General features: G+C 55.1%; 1 protein-coding gene across 8 annotated transcripts in view; it reads right to left on the bottom strand.

Moving 5' to 3' along the window:
• NAV1 (neuron navigator 1) overlaps positions 1-16,760 on the bottom strand; it is a 251,490-nt gene that overhangs the window by 151,841 nt on the left and 82,889 nt on the right. For 7 of the 8 annotated variants that reach the window (XM_047704004.1, XM_047703999.1, XM_047704005.1 and 4 more), the window contains exon 4: positions 2,383-3,177. The exons of the other annotated variant lie outside the window; for it this stretch is intronic. In XM_047704004.1, the coding sequence (XP_047559960.1) occupies positions 2,383-3,177 (795 nt within the window). The remainder of the gene's footprint in view (positions 1-2,382; positions 3,178-16,760) is intronic. 8 annotated transcript variants of the gene reach the window in all.

Raw genomic sequence — 16,760 nt, 5'->3', positions numbered from 1 at the left:
TGGAGCCAGTGACTTAGGAACACAAGCAGAACCTGGCCACCATCACTAATTCAGAGCTGGCTCTAATCAAGCCCTCGGTGCTTTTGACCTTGCATTTCCCCAACTGGGAAGTGGGGTAGGGGGGGTGTTTTCTCCTTATCTCCAAGGTTCCTGAAAGGCTGCTGCACCTCTGACTGCGCCAGACCCCAATGTGCTTTGGGAATGACAACCGCTGACCAGGAGTAAGCGACCCCAGCTCAGCTTCCCCCGACCCCATCTCCTGCCCTCCACTGCCACCCCCAGCCAGCTCTAAGACTATCTATCAGGGTTTCCGAGGTTACTGTCTCTTGAAAAACAACTAAGGAGGCAGCCAGGTCCAGGGCGGTGCTGGGTCTTGCCTGTCTGGGGACAGCCCAGATCAGCTAAGACATCCCAAAGAAGTGAAGCCCTGACCTTGAAAAGTGAGCTGTGCCCTCTAATTTTCTGAGTCCCTGACACTGCCCTCCCCTCGCCAGGACACAGTCAGACACTCAATTCCTCTCCTCTAGGACCATCCACACCCATCATATTCGCTTCCAAGTGCCTGGGGAATGTTCCTCTGCCAGCCAGCCTGCCCTGTCTTGCCCTGCCCTGTGCTTCCTCTTGCCTCCGACACAATCCAACTATCACCTCCTTAAGCTTAAAGAGCTCTCCCTTCCAGTCCTCCTCCATCACAGGGTCCCCTTCCATTTTCTCCATGGCCCTCCTGATGTCTGGAATGATTTTATTTCTTAATTCTCTTTCTGTCTCACCCCATTAGACTATAAGCTCCTTGAGGGCCACGGTTGGCAAAAGGGTGGCACTCTCCCTTTGCAGCAGGAGGCTGCCCTGTCAGCTTCTGCACCCCCGAACCCCCAATCCCGCCTTATCCCTGACGAGGCTGGGGCTTTCAGGAAGGGCTATCCTAGGGAAAAGGCTGCTCTTCCCCTCTTTGCCCTTGTCCAGTCTCCGGACCACCGCTGCAAAGCCCAAATGTGGCCTGCCAGGAAAAGCTCCCCATCAGGCTCTTGCCCTGGTCAGCGGTTCCTCATGCTGGCCGCCCCGGGGTCTGGGGGTCCGGGGATGACAGAACCAGGTCCAACCAGTCTTCTCCAGCTCTGCGTTCTCCAGGGCTGCCAGTCCAACACCCCCATTCTCTATCCACCCACCCGCCCCAGCTCCTCCGGCGGGTCCTCGGACCACAGCCCACGTCGGCCCCGCCCCTTCACACGCGCACGGACACGCCCCTTCCCAGCCCCCAGCGGGGCAGGCAGCCTGCCTGGTACCGGGGCAGCTTGGGTTCGGGTCCCTCGGCGCCGGAGGACCCACATCCCAGCCACCGCAACAAGTCCACCGAGCCTAGGAGGCCCGCTGGGGCTCCAGGCCTTGCCGCCGTCCTCCCGTGGCCCCGGCGCGACCCGTGCCGGCTCCCGAGGCGCGGCAGCCCTGCGTCCTGCACATCCCAGACCTATCCCTCTCAGGGCGAGGGCTCTCCGCGGGGAAAGCAAGCGCAGTTCCGGGGCCGCTCCGGGTTTTTTGCATAGACTCTTCAGGCTTGGAGAACAATGGAGCAGCTCTCTCTGCGCTACCTCCGCCGAGCAAGCTTTGTTCCTCCCTTCCCGCCCGCTCGGCTTCCATTAGTCAAAGGGCAAAGGCTTCCCCGTCAACCAGGAGTCTCTGCTCCAGACCCCAGACCTTTCCACACTCTGTAAAAAACCTGGGGGGTAGGGATTTGGGCCTGGGCCTTGGCCGAGGTACAGGACGAACATCCAGATGCGCACAGCTGGCTGCCCGCCCGCCCCCTGGCCCCAGACGTGTCTCCTTGCCAGAACCCCCACACCCGGGAAATCCGACTCGCGCTCCCACGGAGGATACACAGAGGAAGTGGAGCCTCAGCTCTGCTCTGGGGCCAAACAGCCCTCACATCTGCCTTCCCCACATCTGTCCTCTAGATCCGGGCTCTCACTGGACTCTCCCCTAGCCATGCTGGATGGACTCTCGCCAAGCACAGATCACAACACCACTGAGGTCTCCATCAGCCCCCGATTTTGCCATATTAGGATTCTGGGCTTTAAAATTACAGGAAGCTAATGGGCTCTATTTCTGAATATCTGTGATACCCCCCACGCCATTGTCCAGCCTCACCTCAGGCCAGAGCAGAGCCCCGGCAGCCCGGGGACATCTTTATGAAGGCGCACTTCAGCCATGCGCATCTGGAGGGAGGCCAGCCCTGCACATCTGGGCCCAATGCCCCCTCACAACCTGACCGAAATCTGGAGAGCCCCACCGGGAGGAGGAGAAAAGAGAGGGGGTTGAGCTCTCCCCACACCTTCCCTTGCAGCTGGCTAGGAGAGAGCAGGGGTGGGGCGGGGAGGCAGGACTTACCCAGCATCTGGCTGAAGAGCAGCTGCTCCAGGTCTCCCAGCACGGTCACCACGAGCTCGGGGTCCACTTTGAGGAAGGCGCGCTCCTCCTGGCCCTTGGCGGAGGGCACGGGCCCGGAGCCCTTTTGCGCCTTGGCCTTGCTAGAGAGCAGCTCGTCGTCCGACTTGCCATCGTCGCTCACGGCTGCCTCAGGAGCCTTGCTGAGCGGCTTGACCTCGGCGTAGGGGCCGCGCGGGATTCGGCTCGGCTTCCCCAGGCTGGGCGCGAGGGGAGCCAGAGGGGTCTTGGCGCCGCTCGCCGGGCTGCCCTTTGCCTGGAAGAGCGAGTGCTCCGACTTGGACAGCGTCTTGGACATAAGCGGAGCTTCGCGGCCTTTGGACCCCGCCTTGCCCAAGCCCTTGGGCGCCTTGGCCATATCGTCGCTCCACTCGGGCTCATAGAGCTGCAGCTTTTTCTCCGAGTCGGTGAGGAACGAGAGGTTGGTTAGTGACTTCTGCTTGCGCAGGTTGGAGGTGGGAGGCCCGCCGGGGACTCGGCTGTCCACGCTGCCAGACTTGAAGACCTTCAGCTCGGCCGCACTGGCCTTGGCCATGCCGCTACCGCCGCTGGGCGCCTTGGCGCGCTTGGGCAGCATGCCTCTGCCGTCCGCCGCCGCTGCCTTCCTACCGGCGCCCCGAGGCTCGTCCGCGCCCTCGTCCCCGCCGCCGCCGCCGCTCAGCTCCACCTCGGGCTGCACGCTCTTGACGCTGCTGCCCAGCATTCTGCCCGCAAGGAGCGCATGGACGATCCGCGCGTCTGCAGGCACGGCGGGGGCGGGGGGGGGGGGGGGGCGGGAGCGCCGGGAAGAGGAGGCGGGGGAGGGGAGGGGGAGAGAAAGGACGGAAGAAACCGAGGAAGGTGGGGAGAGGAGGGGAGCAGCGAGGGAGGAGGGAGACAGGCAAGCGAGGGCGCAGGGAAAAGAAACGCAAGGAAGGAAGAGGGGGAAAAGGAAAGAGCGAGGAAACCGTGGGGCGATGGGGCGGGGTCGGAGGAAAAGGGGCGGGGCGGGGAAAATACAAATTAAAATTTAGAAATCAATCAAAGGAAGAATGGAAGCCCGGCTGCTCCGCGGGCGCGCAGAGGTGCTTCGATGCCCGGGTCCCGGCCCTCTGCCTGCCCTCCTGTCTGTCCCGCTGGCCGAGCACTGCCCGGCAGCTCCCTCGCGGCACTCCGCCCGCCAGCTTGAGTAGAGGCTGCGGGCTGCAGCTCCGAGCGCAGGAAGGAGGGGAGGGGAAGGCGGAGGAGCAAACAGGAGGGGAGGAGTGTGCGCGAGGGAGGGAGGTGGGGGAGAGCGAGTGTGTGTCTATTTCTGGCTCGGGAGGGGGGGTGGTATCTGCGGCAGAGCTCCAGGGGCGGATGGGTAGGGGGTCGGGGGGGGGGGGGGATAAAGGATCCCACCAGTTTTCCTCCTAGCTTTCCACGCGGAGGCGGGACCAGTTCTCGGAGGGCACCGTGGCCCTCTGCCGCGCCCAGAGTGTGGGGGGCAGTGAAAAGGATCTGTCGTGCAGATGTGGGATGCAGGTAAAAGGGGCCGAGACAGGGCAGCTCATGACGCTGGGGGATAGGTGGGCTCGTGGGCCCGGGAGAGATGCTGGGAGAGGGGTTGGGGAAGCCCTACTATTCAGTTTGCTGGTTCCCCCACCCCCACTCCAAACCGTGGCGGTTTCCCTCCAGGAAACTCCCAGTTCATCGTACTTCAGTCTCGGAGGCTCTCGGCTGCCCTCCAGAGGTTGGGGATACTCCCCGGGGTAGGGCAAAGGGGATGGGATAGGGATGGCACAGAGAGACAGGTCCAGGGCTGACGAGGGAGGGGGCTCAGGGCATGAAGGAAAGGACCAACCGCCTGGATCAGGAGATTGGATTCCCATTCTAAATGACCTTGTCAAAGTCACTGCACCCCTTTGGCTGGCTCTCTTCTCTTAACAGTGGTTATAATACCAGCTTAATGAGTAAAAGGGCTTTGGCATTGTAAAGCGCTTTGTCAAACCTAGGAAATCAGTTGGAGGCTTAGCACAGATCCCCTGCAGGCCTGATCTAAAGTGGGACTGCAGAGCAATTTAAAAAGACAACATTTCCCCAGCCTTTCTCCCTCCTCCCACCTGGACTCAGGGAAGAAAGATGGGGGTGGAAGGGTAGAGGCCAAGAGGGATGGAGCAGTGGGCCTCTGGCTGTCTCTCTGTAGAGGGCAACACTGCCCATTCTCCCATGGCCTCCCAGGTCAGTGCCAAGTTGCCTGAGCAAATGGTTCTCAGGCAAGAAAATGAGGGACAGGAGAAAGCAGAGGGGATGTCTCTGGCAGCAAAGCTTGCTCCAGAAGAGGTGGGCCCCAGACGGAACCACACACTGTGAACTATAAAGCCCTAAGAATTCTTTTTTTTTTTTTTAAGTTTATCTATTTTTTTAGTAATCTCTACATCCAACATGGGGCTTGAACTGATGACCCTGAGATCAAGATTTGCCTGCTCTTTCAACTGAGCCAGCCAAGCACCCCAAGAACGCTTGGCTAGAATGTGCTAACCATCAGATTATCTGCCCACCCCATCCCCAACCTCCCTCTTTCTAGCTTCCTCTCTGTCTCCTTAGAATCTGAAGAACCCTGTGCCTGGGTCTCATGGCTCACCCACTTTCCTAGTGCTAATCATCACAGCCTGGCTGGTGTGAGAGGTATTGGTGTGCATGTCTGTCTCCTCCACCAGCCCTGAAGCTTTCTGGGTACACAACTGTGTCTCTCAGTGCCTCACAGGGAAAAGAGGCCTCAGCTGTGTTAGTAACATGGATTAGGAGGCCCGAGTGCTATACACCGGGTCTGTCCCCTCTATGACTCTTGCGTCCTGGTAGTGTCCCCAGCCCTCTGACTTCCATAATCCCAGGGCTGGACTGAGATACCAAAACATCTGGAAGGACAGGGATCATTACCGAGAGGATGTGCTGACCACAGCACCAAGAACACACAGTTCTCAAGCAAAGGGGTGTTCGGCAAGAAGCATGGGCCCTTGGCTGGGCTTTGGTTGATACAGAGAAAGATGGAGATTTCTGCGCTCAAGGAATTCGATGTCTGACAGGGAACATAAGATAGACAACACAGATCTGGGAAAATAATCATCCTGACTGTGAAAAAGCAACGTCACATACACCAACACACTCATCACAGAGAGACAGACACAGGTACACTCATTTCAGGAGTGACATGAGAGAGACCAAGCCCCGAAGAGTAGGGACCCTGGCCATCTCATTCACTGTCATAACCCCAGAGTCCGGCACTTCCTTACTAGGTGCTGGACATGTGGGAGCGCAGGAGTAAGACACTGTGCTGGCAGGCAGAACAGGTAGAAGAGGTCTTGAAGGTTTCCTGGAATACTCAGCAGTATAAACAGAGAAGGGTTCAGACCAGGAGAGCAGGAAGCAAGAGGTTGTTCAGCCTTGTACCCTGCTGCCTCAGAGGAGCAGAGGAAAGGGTCAGGTGCAAAAATTTTACCAGAAGGTCCAGGGGGCGCATGCAGACTGACCTCGGAGTCTGCGTCTAGCACTTAGGACACTCAGGGTTTGGAAGCAAGGCTTGAGATCTCAGGTAGGGAATGACAAGCAGTGGAGATCTGGTTAAAGGGGCGTAGACAGTATCGTGCCAGAACTTTCCCCGGGCACAGAGAGTACCCAAAGGGTGAGGCCAGTCCTGGGATTTTCTCTCTGGGCAAGCATGAGATCCTCATGCTTATGCCCAAACACAAGATCCCAGCTCAAGAAACAGACTGTCAAGTGCCAAGTGTCGGGGTAACCACGCCCTTCCTCCCCCATCCCAATGCCCCCACCTTTTTTTTTTTTTTTTAGATTTTACTTATTTATTTGAGAGAGAGAGAGAGAGAGGGAGGTCACAAGTAGACAGAGAGGCGGAAGCAGGCTCCCCACTGAGCAGAGAGCCCGATGCGGGCCTCGATCCCAGGACCCTGAGATCATGACCTGAGCCGAAGGCAGAGGCTTAACCCACTGAGCCACCTAGGCGCCCCTACAGCCCCCACCTTTAACGAAACTGCAAACAATCACTTCTCAAGTCCTCCTCCTTACTCCGAGATCATTCTCCAGTTTGCACCAGACACACCTAATTCAATCATGCGGGAACATCACCTCTCCTAAAAATAGCGATTTGAGAATCTGGGGATCCTTGTTCTCTGATTTACCAGGGTACGGTAGCTCTTGCTTATTGTCTCTATGTACCTTTCCTGTATATAAAATCATCTCCTCTTTAGCAGACGAGGAGAAATTAACTGGTTGCCATCTGGCTGAAAACTCTCATTTCCACTGCGGTCCATCCCGCCCAGTGTGTACTTCTGTAGGCAGACCCAATGCTGTCTCCCCCAGGTTTATTTGGCCTCTCGTCTCCGGTAGATTTGCAGGTTTGCTCCTGTCAAATCAATCTTCAGAATTGCTATGAGGCTTTGTTCCACTTGTTGCTCTGTCCCCTGCCCTTCCTTGTCCCTGCATGCCCACTGTCCCCAGAAGCTGACCCTCCTTTCTTCCAGCTCTCACTGGTCCCTGCACGCAAGCCCTGTCTCTCCCTCATCTTTATTCCTTTTTTTTCCCTCTGCCCCACCTCTCCAGGGATAGCCCATGCCCCAAATCCCAAGTCCTTTCCTTTCCTTTCCCAATAAACAGCTCCTGAAATTCTGCCTCCTTCGAGGAGAGAGGATGGTCCAGAAGAGAGGCACTAGCCCCTCTCCATCCCCCCCTCTAACCACCTCCTGCATGAGAGGCCTCCTGTCAGTTCATGAGATGGAGAACACCTTCCATGCTCATCTCATGAGTTAATTCAGTGCTAATCCCCTCGAGTGCTGGACTTCTCTGTTCACGTCCACTGGGTTCTGCTCATCTTCCCGCTGCCACTCTCTAAAGGGCTGTGCTGTGGCCATGTGGTGGCCTCTTTAAATAGTCATCTTGGCATTCTGGAACTTTCAGACACTCCCTAGTGCAACCTCTCCCTCTCTCTGGTTCTTTTTTGATTCCTTTCACATCCCTTGAGTTTCCCACCATGCTCTACTGCAGTGGGAGCCTCTGCTGCCGTGGCAACAGCCATTCCAGCATCAGTCGATAAAGCCAATATGTGCAGAATGTTTCCTCGAGTGATTCCTAAAAAGAGAGGGACCTGCCCTGTCACACCATCCCCAAACCTGCCCTGAGCCCCTCCCACTCTGCCACTTCCGCTTTCCCCAAGCCACAGAACAGATAGGCTGGGGATAGTCCGACCAGAGAGATCCTACATGATGAGGGAGAGGCCTGGCTGGGCAGGGAGTGGGTCCTGGTAATGTCAGTGCCCTGTGGAGGGCAACTGGGTCCTGCTCGTGTCTGAAGAGAAGGTGGGAAAGAGGCTGGCTTGATATCATGAAAGTCCCCAATTCCCAGCTCCCCAGAACCACTCACCATCCCACTCCTCTGTCTCCAAAGGCAATGGCACTTTCTGTGATGAGGTAGGGTGAGAGATTTGACCACATGTGTTGACCGAGAACTTGAAGCCCTCTGAGGAATGAAGACATAGGCACATAGCCAAGGAGAAGGCATGCTGTGTGATTTTACATTCTCACACCATGTGCTGGGAAACAGATGCAACCCAGGTTGTCTGTGGGGGGTCTGTGGGCTCCCCGCTTAGATGGGGGAACGAGGAGAACAGGAAAATGCAGAAAGGAGAGGTGGGCAGCCTCCACCCTGTTGACCTTGAAAGGTGACCTTGGGAGAAGAGGGGATCTGAGGCAGGTGAGTCCACACTGGGCTCCATCAAGGGCCAAGTCAGAGCAGGGAAGAGGGAAGAGTTTTCTGGATATCTGAGCTCACAGTCACGATCTGGAGGGCACGAGCTAGCGCCTAGTCCCATGGCTCTGCAAGCCCAGCCCACCCACCCTGGGCCAGACCAAATGAGTGACAGGCACCTTCTTTCAGCCGCCAGCCTCAGATCCCTATTATGAAATTCCTTCATCACCTCCCTAGCAGATTCTAATACCTACGCCTTTGTGGAAAGCCCTCCATACCCTTCTGCCCTTTTCTCTGCCTGGTCATTCCCCTAAGTCATGCCATCCATCAGCAGGGGCTTCTTGAGCACAGAAAATGTGCGCAAGGCCAGGCTGGAGGCTGCTGAAATGGCCGGTGCTCGGCACCGTCCGCCTCCACCCAGATGACTGGTTCCCCACTGCCCATCTCCTGTTCAGTGCCTGCTAGGTGCCAGCTATGAGGAGTGCTCAAGGACAGACACAAATCCCTGCCCTTGTGGGACTCCCAGTCTCAGGGAGACACAGACAACAAATGAGAAAGAAATGTTAGCCACGACAAAGTTCTCAGGAGTGAACAGAGCAGGAAAGGGAATATGCAATATCTAGCGGTAGGGGGTGAATTTTCAATATGGTGGCCAAAGGAAGCTTTAGTAAGAAGGTGACATCTGAGTAAAAATCTGAAGGAAGAGAGGGAGCAATTTATATGAATATCTGGGGGAAGAGTTCCAGGCAAAGGGAACAGCCCAAGCAAACGCCCTGTGGGAGAGTACGCCAGGCCCATGAAGGAGGGGACAGTGGCAGGCGATGAGGTCCCCATGGAAAGCCTTCTAGGTCATGACAAGGACGTGGCCGTTTACTCTGAGTAGGACAGGAATCACTGGTAGTTGGGAGCAGAGGAGTGACAGGACCCAGCCTCTCCCTGGAAAGGGTCACTCTGGCTGCCGTGCTAGGCTTATGGGCAGAAGAGTTGCAACAACCTAAATGAGAGAGGACGGGGGCTTGGAAGTGGGTAGTGACTCTGGTAGTGGTGCAAGGTGGTCAGACTCTAGTTATATTTTGAAGCCGTTAGAATTTGCTGATGGAATAGGTGTGGGTGTGTGGGATTGACAGAATGGGGCATACCCCAAGGATTTGGGCCTGGACAACTCTTAGACTGGACCAGCCATCAGTCAAGATAGGAAGACTTGAGGAGAAGCTGGCTTTAGGGAAAGGACTGGAATTTTCTGTTCTTCCCGGCCCTTCCTAAGGCCAAAAGGCCCTCCCCTAGGACGCCTTCCCTGACTCTCTCTACACGGTTCACTGTCACCACTTCAATAACCTCTGAACATCCAGAGCCAACATTTTTCATTCACTCATTTGTGTTTCCCAAGGATCCATCTTTGGTTGGTCTACTGATTATGAGTTTTTTCTCAAAACCCATCACGGCTCTTTGCGCATAGTGGGCTCTCAGAAATAGTTGGTGAATGACGATCAAGTAAATGAATGAATGCGTGACTGAGAACAGATGTGTGGGGATTGTAAACAGCAGTGACCTCTCAGTACCCCATGGCGAGAGACGCTGCAGCTGGTGTGCTGGAACGGGAACCAGGCTCTGGGATGAGGGCCCAGCAACAGTCTTTGCTTCCTTCTCTGCAGCCCTGGGCCACAGGGAGGCCAGCAGACCCTCTCTTTGCCCCTTTAAGGGAAGCTCCAGTTTTTCAGGGCAATGACCTGGGGACATATCACAACTGAGACCCTCTAACATCTCTATGTCTGCTCTACTTGGAGGTGTGGAGAGTTTTGCTCCACCTCTGGGAGACAGAGGCAAGAGTGGGCAAGGTGTCCTTAGAGCCCGGGCTCCCTGGCAATATGGAATCTGAGCCCCCCCTTTGCTGCCATCTGCAGAAGAAAAGGGGCCAATAGACATAGTGGTCCAACATGGACACACTAGCTTCCTCATACCTCCAAGGCCCTCATCCAGGAAGTCTTCCCAGATTGACCCAGATCTTGCTTCCTCCCAATCCACTGACTACTCTGCTTTGCCAGGACATTGGTAGAAATATGGATTCTGCAAGGCCCTGGCTCAGCCTCTCTGGTCCCAGGAGGCTCCCAAGCCCAGGGGTTGGGAATTTTTCTTCTGGGCCACAAGGTCAGCAGGGCAGGCTCAGAAGAGATTTGCTATTTGCCTGGCTGTTGCGGGGGAAATCAAGCTCAGCAAACCAAAGGCTGGGAGCGGAACCAGGGATCGTAGGCCTTAGTCTACCCTCTGGCCTAACTGTCTCAGGGAGAGCTTCTAGGAGGGTAGAAATGCTGAGACATTCTAAACTACAACCCACATCCCTCAGAGCTCACAGCAGCCTGGATGCAGGTCCTCTGAGCCTCTAGGCCAACAGGACAAGGAAGAAGCAGGATGAGCCTACCAGCGGTGAAATGGGAAGGGCAGAAAGTAGACCTTGGGAAGGCAAGAAGTCACCTCTTGTCATACAAGGACACAGGACCCGAGCCTGAAGCCCAGCACATCCAGCTGGATGCAGGTGGACAGGGTGCAGGACAGGGCTCTCTGAGTCTAATACCTGCTGGGACAGGGGCCAGTGCTGACCCCGCACAGCACTCCAGGCCTTCACGGCTCTGGCTCCACCTTGCCCTCCAGTGCTTCCTGCCTGTCCTCTGGTCCAGGCCTAATCCCAGCCCCGCTCCCTGTAACCTGGATGCCCACTGCACCTGAGCTCTGCATGGGCGTCTAGGAGTGCAGTCACGTTCAAACTGGCCCACAGGGCCCTGGAGTGGGGACAAGAACAGAGGATTGCTCCCTTGGTGAGCTACGGCACCGCCAGTCCCTTGATCACTCAGCCTCATGCCCTTTGTCCTGGGGTTCTGGTCAGGTCCAGTGGACTTGGCAGTACCAAGTACAGGACCCCTTCAGGACCTCCTTCTTCTCAAGTCTTGGAGGTCCCGGGTCTCTTCTTGACTTGCTATGTGGCCTTAAGAGAATGCTTCCCTTCTCCTGTAACGAAATGTGTTTTCTTTGGTCACGTAAGAAATTAGGCGGAAGTACGGGGTGGAGAACCCTGACTCTCACAGCTTATGTTCTTACAGCAAGGAAAGGCCGAAGGAAAACACCTAATCTAGACGACTCTGAAATTGCACTCATTTAAAATCAGATCCCTGTGCTCCTTGGGCTAATAAAGAGACCAGGATAAGAAGTCTGAGATGTTTCCCACATGTGTTTGGCTTGTATGCTGCCATGGCAACTGTCCCATACATATCCGTCAGGGTGTTCATTGCACACTGGGCTCCAGATGAGCTCTGCAACACCCAGGTCCATTGGCCTTAGACTAGGACCAGCCCAGATCCGTTGTCATGGCAACCAGAGGCCTGTGAGGCGGGGACAAACAGGAGGGTGGCCCGTGTGCGTGCAGCTGTGCCCATGTGCTGGCTGGAGACAGGCAAACGGCCTGGGTGCACGTACCCTGTGATGCGGGCAGACCCAGAATCAAATCCGACCTGTCCACGCAGAGCTGATGAGTTTCAAGGTCACTGAATCACAACACTAAGTGGAACCTCCAAGATAATACTCAACGTTCTGCTTTAGAGCAGAACCGACCCATTTGCAATAAATCCCATTATCTCACTGTGGGCCAAGGAAACCCAAAACCCTGATGAGAAAAAACAGAAGGTCCTAACCTGATGCTGTCAGGCCAACACTGTGATATTATTACAGAAGATGAGAACTTTCCAGTCTGGTTTCACAAACGGGTTTAAGAAGGTCCAGGAAACCAAGTTTTGTGTGGTGAAGAAGAGTCCGTTTGTCTGGGGAGGCACATCGTAACCCTAACCAGATTCTGAAAGAGGTTCCTGATGCTAGAAAGTTAAAAACGACTGCAAGAGCAGGGAGAAACCTTCACCCAGCTGACCCAGGACCCGCTGGGGACCCTCCACTGCCCTGGAGACAAAGACCCTCCCGTACCGCGGCTATGCCCATCCTCTCAGTACGCAGCTCTGCACTTTGTGAGAATTTTTGTTAGGTTTTTAAAGAGACCTTAAACCTAACACAGGAGAACGCCATGAATTCATAGTTCACTGAATTTTAATAGAATAATCACTGGCAATTACTTAGTGTATAAAAATTGCTCCGCAGATGTTAAGAATAGTCATGGTGTGATGGGTGGGAGTTTCAAAACCTGAGGAGAACTCTGCCATTCACCCGGCCTGGTTTCAGCCCAAGGAGCTAACCACCTCTGCGCGTCTTCCTGCCTCCATGGAAACCCAGATTATCAAGCAGGAAGGATGCAGGGAGCTTACTGGGTCAAGCTCCTGCCCCCGGACCCTGCCAGACTTCGTGTGAACTCGAAGGTTGCTCTCCCTCCACTTGTGATGGGGCTGAGCTCTCCTCCTGCTGCCAAGTTCTCTTACCTATGGGACTGTGATCATTCTCCCCACAGAACACACTCGTCGGCTTCTCCAGCCGTCTGTGGAGGTGGAATGGTTTTCTTGAGAGAAGGGATGAGTAAGACTAACCACTTCCCTGCCCTGTCCCCCTCTACCCCCGCCCCAGGGCTTGGATGACCCCACATTCGCTGACCCTCTCTCTGCCCTGAACCTTTATTATCTTCAGCTCTCTCTGAAGCACAGGGCTCCCACAGCCCGGGAGCCACACACAGGAAGGCGGGGTTTTGATTCCTTCCTCCTCTTAAAGGACTCAGGACAAGAAATATTATGACTGGGGGTAATTCTCAGCACTTAATCTTCCTGCTTATTTTGTCTATGTCGTTCACTGTCTTCAACTGCCTGTCCCCAGAGCTCCTTCCGTGGAAGCCTGCTGGGCGGCCTTATTGTTTGGGGGCGGGGAGGTCTCTCAGTGGGGGGCCCTAATCCTCTTATCAAGGGGGCAGGGGGAGTACAGGGAAGGGGGGGATGCTGGGTTCCGGTTTCTGCCCATACAGTGGTGCCAGAGGGAGGGACTAACATAACGCCTTGCTTGGAGCTGGTGCTCCTTGAGATGAAGCTGCCTGTAGGCTCTCCATCCGCCTGAGCCTTCCCAGGGAGACCCTGTTTCTCAGCAGTTGTGAAGAGGACTGGCTAGCTTTTGTCTCAACGGATGGGACAAAGACCTGTGAAGACAAGTCTTTAGGGCACCACTGAGGTGGGGTTTCTCTGGATTGGTCATGGAAGTTTCCACTGGTCATGGAAGGACAGTGGTGAACGTTTAGCAAATAGTTCAGGTTCCTTCCACTTCCCGTGGCTGAAATTTCTAGCAGCCCCAGAGCCCCCCTGGACAAAGCTCTGAAGTTGGATGGGGTAGTTGGATCTGCAGAGATTCCTAATAACCAGGCCTACCCCCTCCCAGTACGTATCCTCTTACTCAGGACCTTCCGGTGGCTCACAGGCACACACAGAACTAAACAAGAGGCCAGGGTTTCCCAGGAAGAACTAAAGCAGTTCCTCTCAGTTGGAAGAGGTGAATCTCTAGAAACCTGCCAGGAGGAAGCGGAGTCGAGGTCAGACAGGTATGGGGTACAGGGGACAATTCTCTAGGAGAACCACAGAGGAAAGTTCATTGCCTTCCTCTTCTACTCTTTCCTAGTCCTGAAGACTCGAGGTGAAGGGGGGTGGTCTGCAGACTGCGGCTGTTTATATTCTTACAGGGTGTCAGGAAACCAGAGCTTGCCCTACTCTTGGGGATGGGAGACACATTCCAGACTTGGGGCTTCTCCAGGGCTACCAAGCGGATCCCATCTAGCTGCACAGGCTGTACCCCACACTCCTCCAGACTGCTACACAGGCTCCCCAAGGGCAGAGGTCTCCCCTGTTCCATCAGGGGTGGCCCTCCGCGTGTCTAGAGCAGCACCCGGCACCTCGTAAGTACTTAACAGAAACTTCGTGGATGGGTATGAATTTCCTCTGCAGTTGGGTAGTACAAAGGCCCTGGTCTTCTCGGGTGGAGCAGGAAACAGGGAAGGAAGGCTCTGTCAGCCCTCTGCATTGCTCTGAGTATTCAGGTCATGCAGAGCCACTCGCACACCTTCTAGAGTGGGAGCAATCTCAGGAGGGAGCAGTGTGGTTAGCGGTGAGGGGGAGGGGGGCCCAACATGTCCAGACTCCTCTATTTCTGACATTCCACTAAAATGGCTCCCACTGGGTCAGATGCACTGCTTGGAGATTAATCCCATTCCCAGCCAAATGCTGTCTTGGGGAGAAGTCACTCAGCCTCCTCCCTCCCCCTTCCCCCTCCAGAGAAATAGAATCCAGATCCCTCTAGTTTCTGTTTCAAACTCCTCCAGCAGGGTACCTCAGATGACCTCACTTCTCTGGCCTCATCCTGCAGAGGCTCCTCCTAGAACTAGGCTCTGGCCTGGTGTTCATCCCACTGCCCTTCCCGGGTGGGCACCCCAGGACTTGCGACATGTTCCCCTCCGGCAAGGTCTTGGCATGTGTGGCTAAGAGCACAACCAGTGAAGGCCGGCTCTCTGGCTTCCAATCCCGGCTGGACCACCCTGGGTATGTCACATAGCCTTTCCTCATTTCCTCATCTGTCAAATGGGTGTGTTAGTAACAGCACTCTCCTAGATAACAATCAATAACACATGTTAAACAGTTACTCTGTCCCAGGGCTCCTGAAGCACTTTATACATTGGTGTATTTGGTCCTCATCACGAAGGTACTGTCATCATCATGGAGGCACAGAGAGGTTAAATCATTTACCCAAGGCTGCCCAGCTAGCAAGTAGTAAAGCTAGGATATGAAGCTGGGGAGTTGTTCCAACTCTCACACGGTTGTGACAAGGACTGAAGGTGCTTATTGGCGGTGCCTGATTCAGAGGAAGCCACAGCAAGTATTAGCCACCACTCTGCAGTATAATGATTACCTCCCCTCCCAGCTCCTAGAAGTGGACATGGTCCCAGACGGCCACCCTGTTTATCCAAACTGGGCCTCCAGAGACCACCGAACTCCCGAGCCTCCTCTGGCCCACAGTGGCATGGAGCAGCCTGAGCCCTGACAGGAGAGCTAATAGCATTGCCCCTGAACTCGCTCTGTGTTTTCTAGTCAATTGTCTGCACGTCCCCTCTCCACGGATGGCTGGGACATCAGGCTCAGCTCAGCTTGAAAGTCCCCAGAGGGCAGGGAACACGGCAGTGTGAACTCAGCATGAAATGACACAGGTTTGGGATGACAGAGAGGCCAGCGACATCCCAGGGCTTGCTCACGGTGAGGAAGATGTCAGCAGGACTGTGGCTCACTGACCCTGTTTCCTTCCCCACCATTTGGCGGAGGTTAAGGGAGACAGTGTGCCAATGGCCCAGTGAGTGCTGGCAGCAACGGGCAGACAGGCGAGTAATGCTGGAAGGCTGGAAGGCACGACGTTTTGACAAGCCTGGATTCAAATCCTGACACAGCCCCCTAGCTGTGTGTCCCCAGAAACCTAGTTCATGTAACTTCTCTGAGCTAGAGCTTCCTCATCTATCCCACAGAATAACACTACCACCAGCCAAGGGCTGCACAAGGTGCTTATGAAGGACTTATGGGAAGATCGAGCACTGAGCCCTGCACCTAGTAGGTGTTCAATAAATGGTAGTCATGGTTACCGTTTGGTCATTTTACTGTTGGGGACATCAGAAGGCAGGGATCCTGGCTTCAGCAGCCCTGTTAATGAACCAGGCAGTCGTGAACAAGTCTGTTTCTCCCTGAGCCGCATCTCTCCCCATGGAAAATGAGACTATACGTGGATGATGTGTAACGTTCATGAGAGCTTTGACTTCCCGTGTTCATGGATGTTCCAAGTCATTGGTAGCCCTTGGATGCTTGGATTTGGCCTGGAGCTCCCGAAGAGCCAGACCAGGGCCTTGCCCCACTGTACTGGAGCTGCCTAAGAGCCCAGAACAAATTCCTCTCCCAGATAGTACAGTGGCCAGACCTCTCTTGCCCCAGCGGAGGGCACACCGGGTTTGCAAGTCTTCTCTGTAGGGGGACTCTATCCCTGATGCCAAATCCACAAAACACGAAAAACTTAATTCTGGCTTAAAGATGGAGTCAGCTCGACAAGGGAGAAGAAAGAAGAAGAAAAACAAAACAACTCCAGCATGAGGCCAAACTCTACTTGCCCCTCCTATTCTATATATATCAACCCTTGTGTGAGAAGCAAGGCAGGGAGGCGGCTCTGGCTCGTTCCCCAGCGACACATGTTATGATGCGAGAAGATCCCTTCATTATGTGTCCACTTAGCGCTCATTCAAACATGCCGCAAAGTGGAAGTAATTAAGGAATCTGTGTCACCCTTGGGGCGACCTTTCCCAGTCCTCCTGCACACAGCCTCACACATATGGGCACGCAGAAATGTCAGCACTTCCTTTGGCTTTCTAAATTAAGATCTGATGGTGGCAACCAAGGGGAGTGTTGGCCGACGGGACCAGCACGGGACCCGCACTGGCACAGTCAAGCTAGCTGAGAGTGGTACATGCAAATACCCAGGGGCCAGTGGCAGAACATCTCTGGGACACGGGAAGGCCAAATCCCAACACCGCTCGCTGTGTGGTAGCAAGTCAAGAGAACGTGGGACGTTCTCTTCCTGCTCTACAAAGCTTATCCCACCTCATTGGGACTCCATCCCCAGGC

Source organism: Lutra lutra, chromosome 15 (genome assembly GCF_902655055.1).
Source record: "Lutra lutra chromosome 15, mLutLut1.2, whole genome shotgun sequence".
Classification (NCBI taxonomy): domain Eukaryota; kingdom Metazoa; phylum Chordata; class Mammalia; order Carnivora; family Mustelidae; genus Lutra; species Lutra lutra.
Note: the sequence above shows the minus strand (reverse complement) of the source record. Positions and strands in the feature narration are given on the sequence as shown.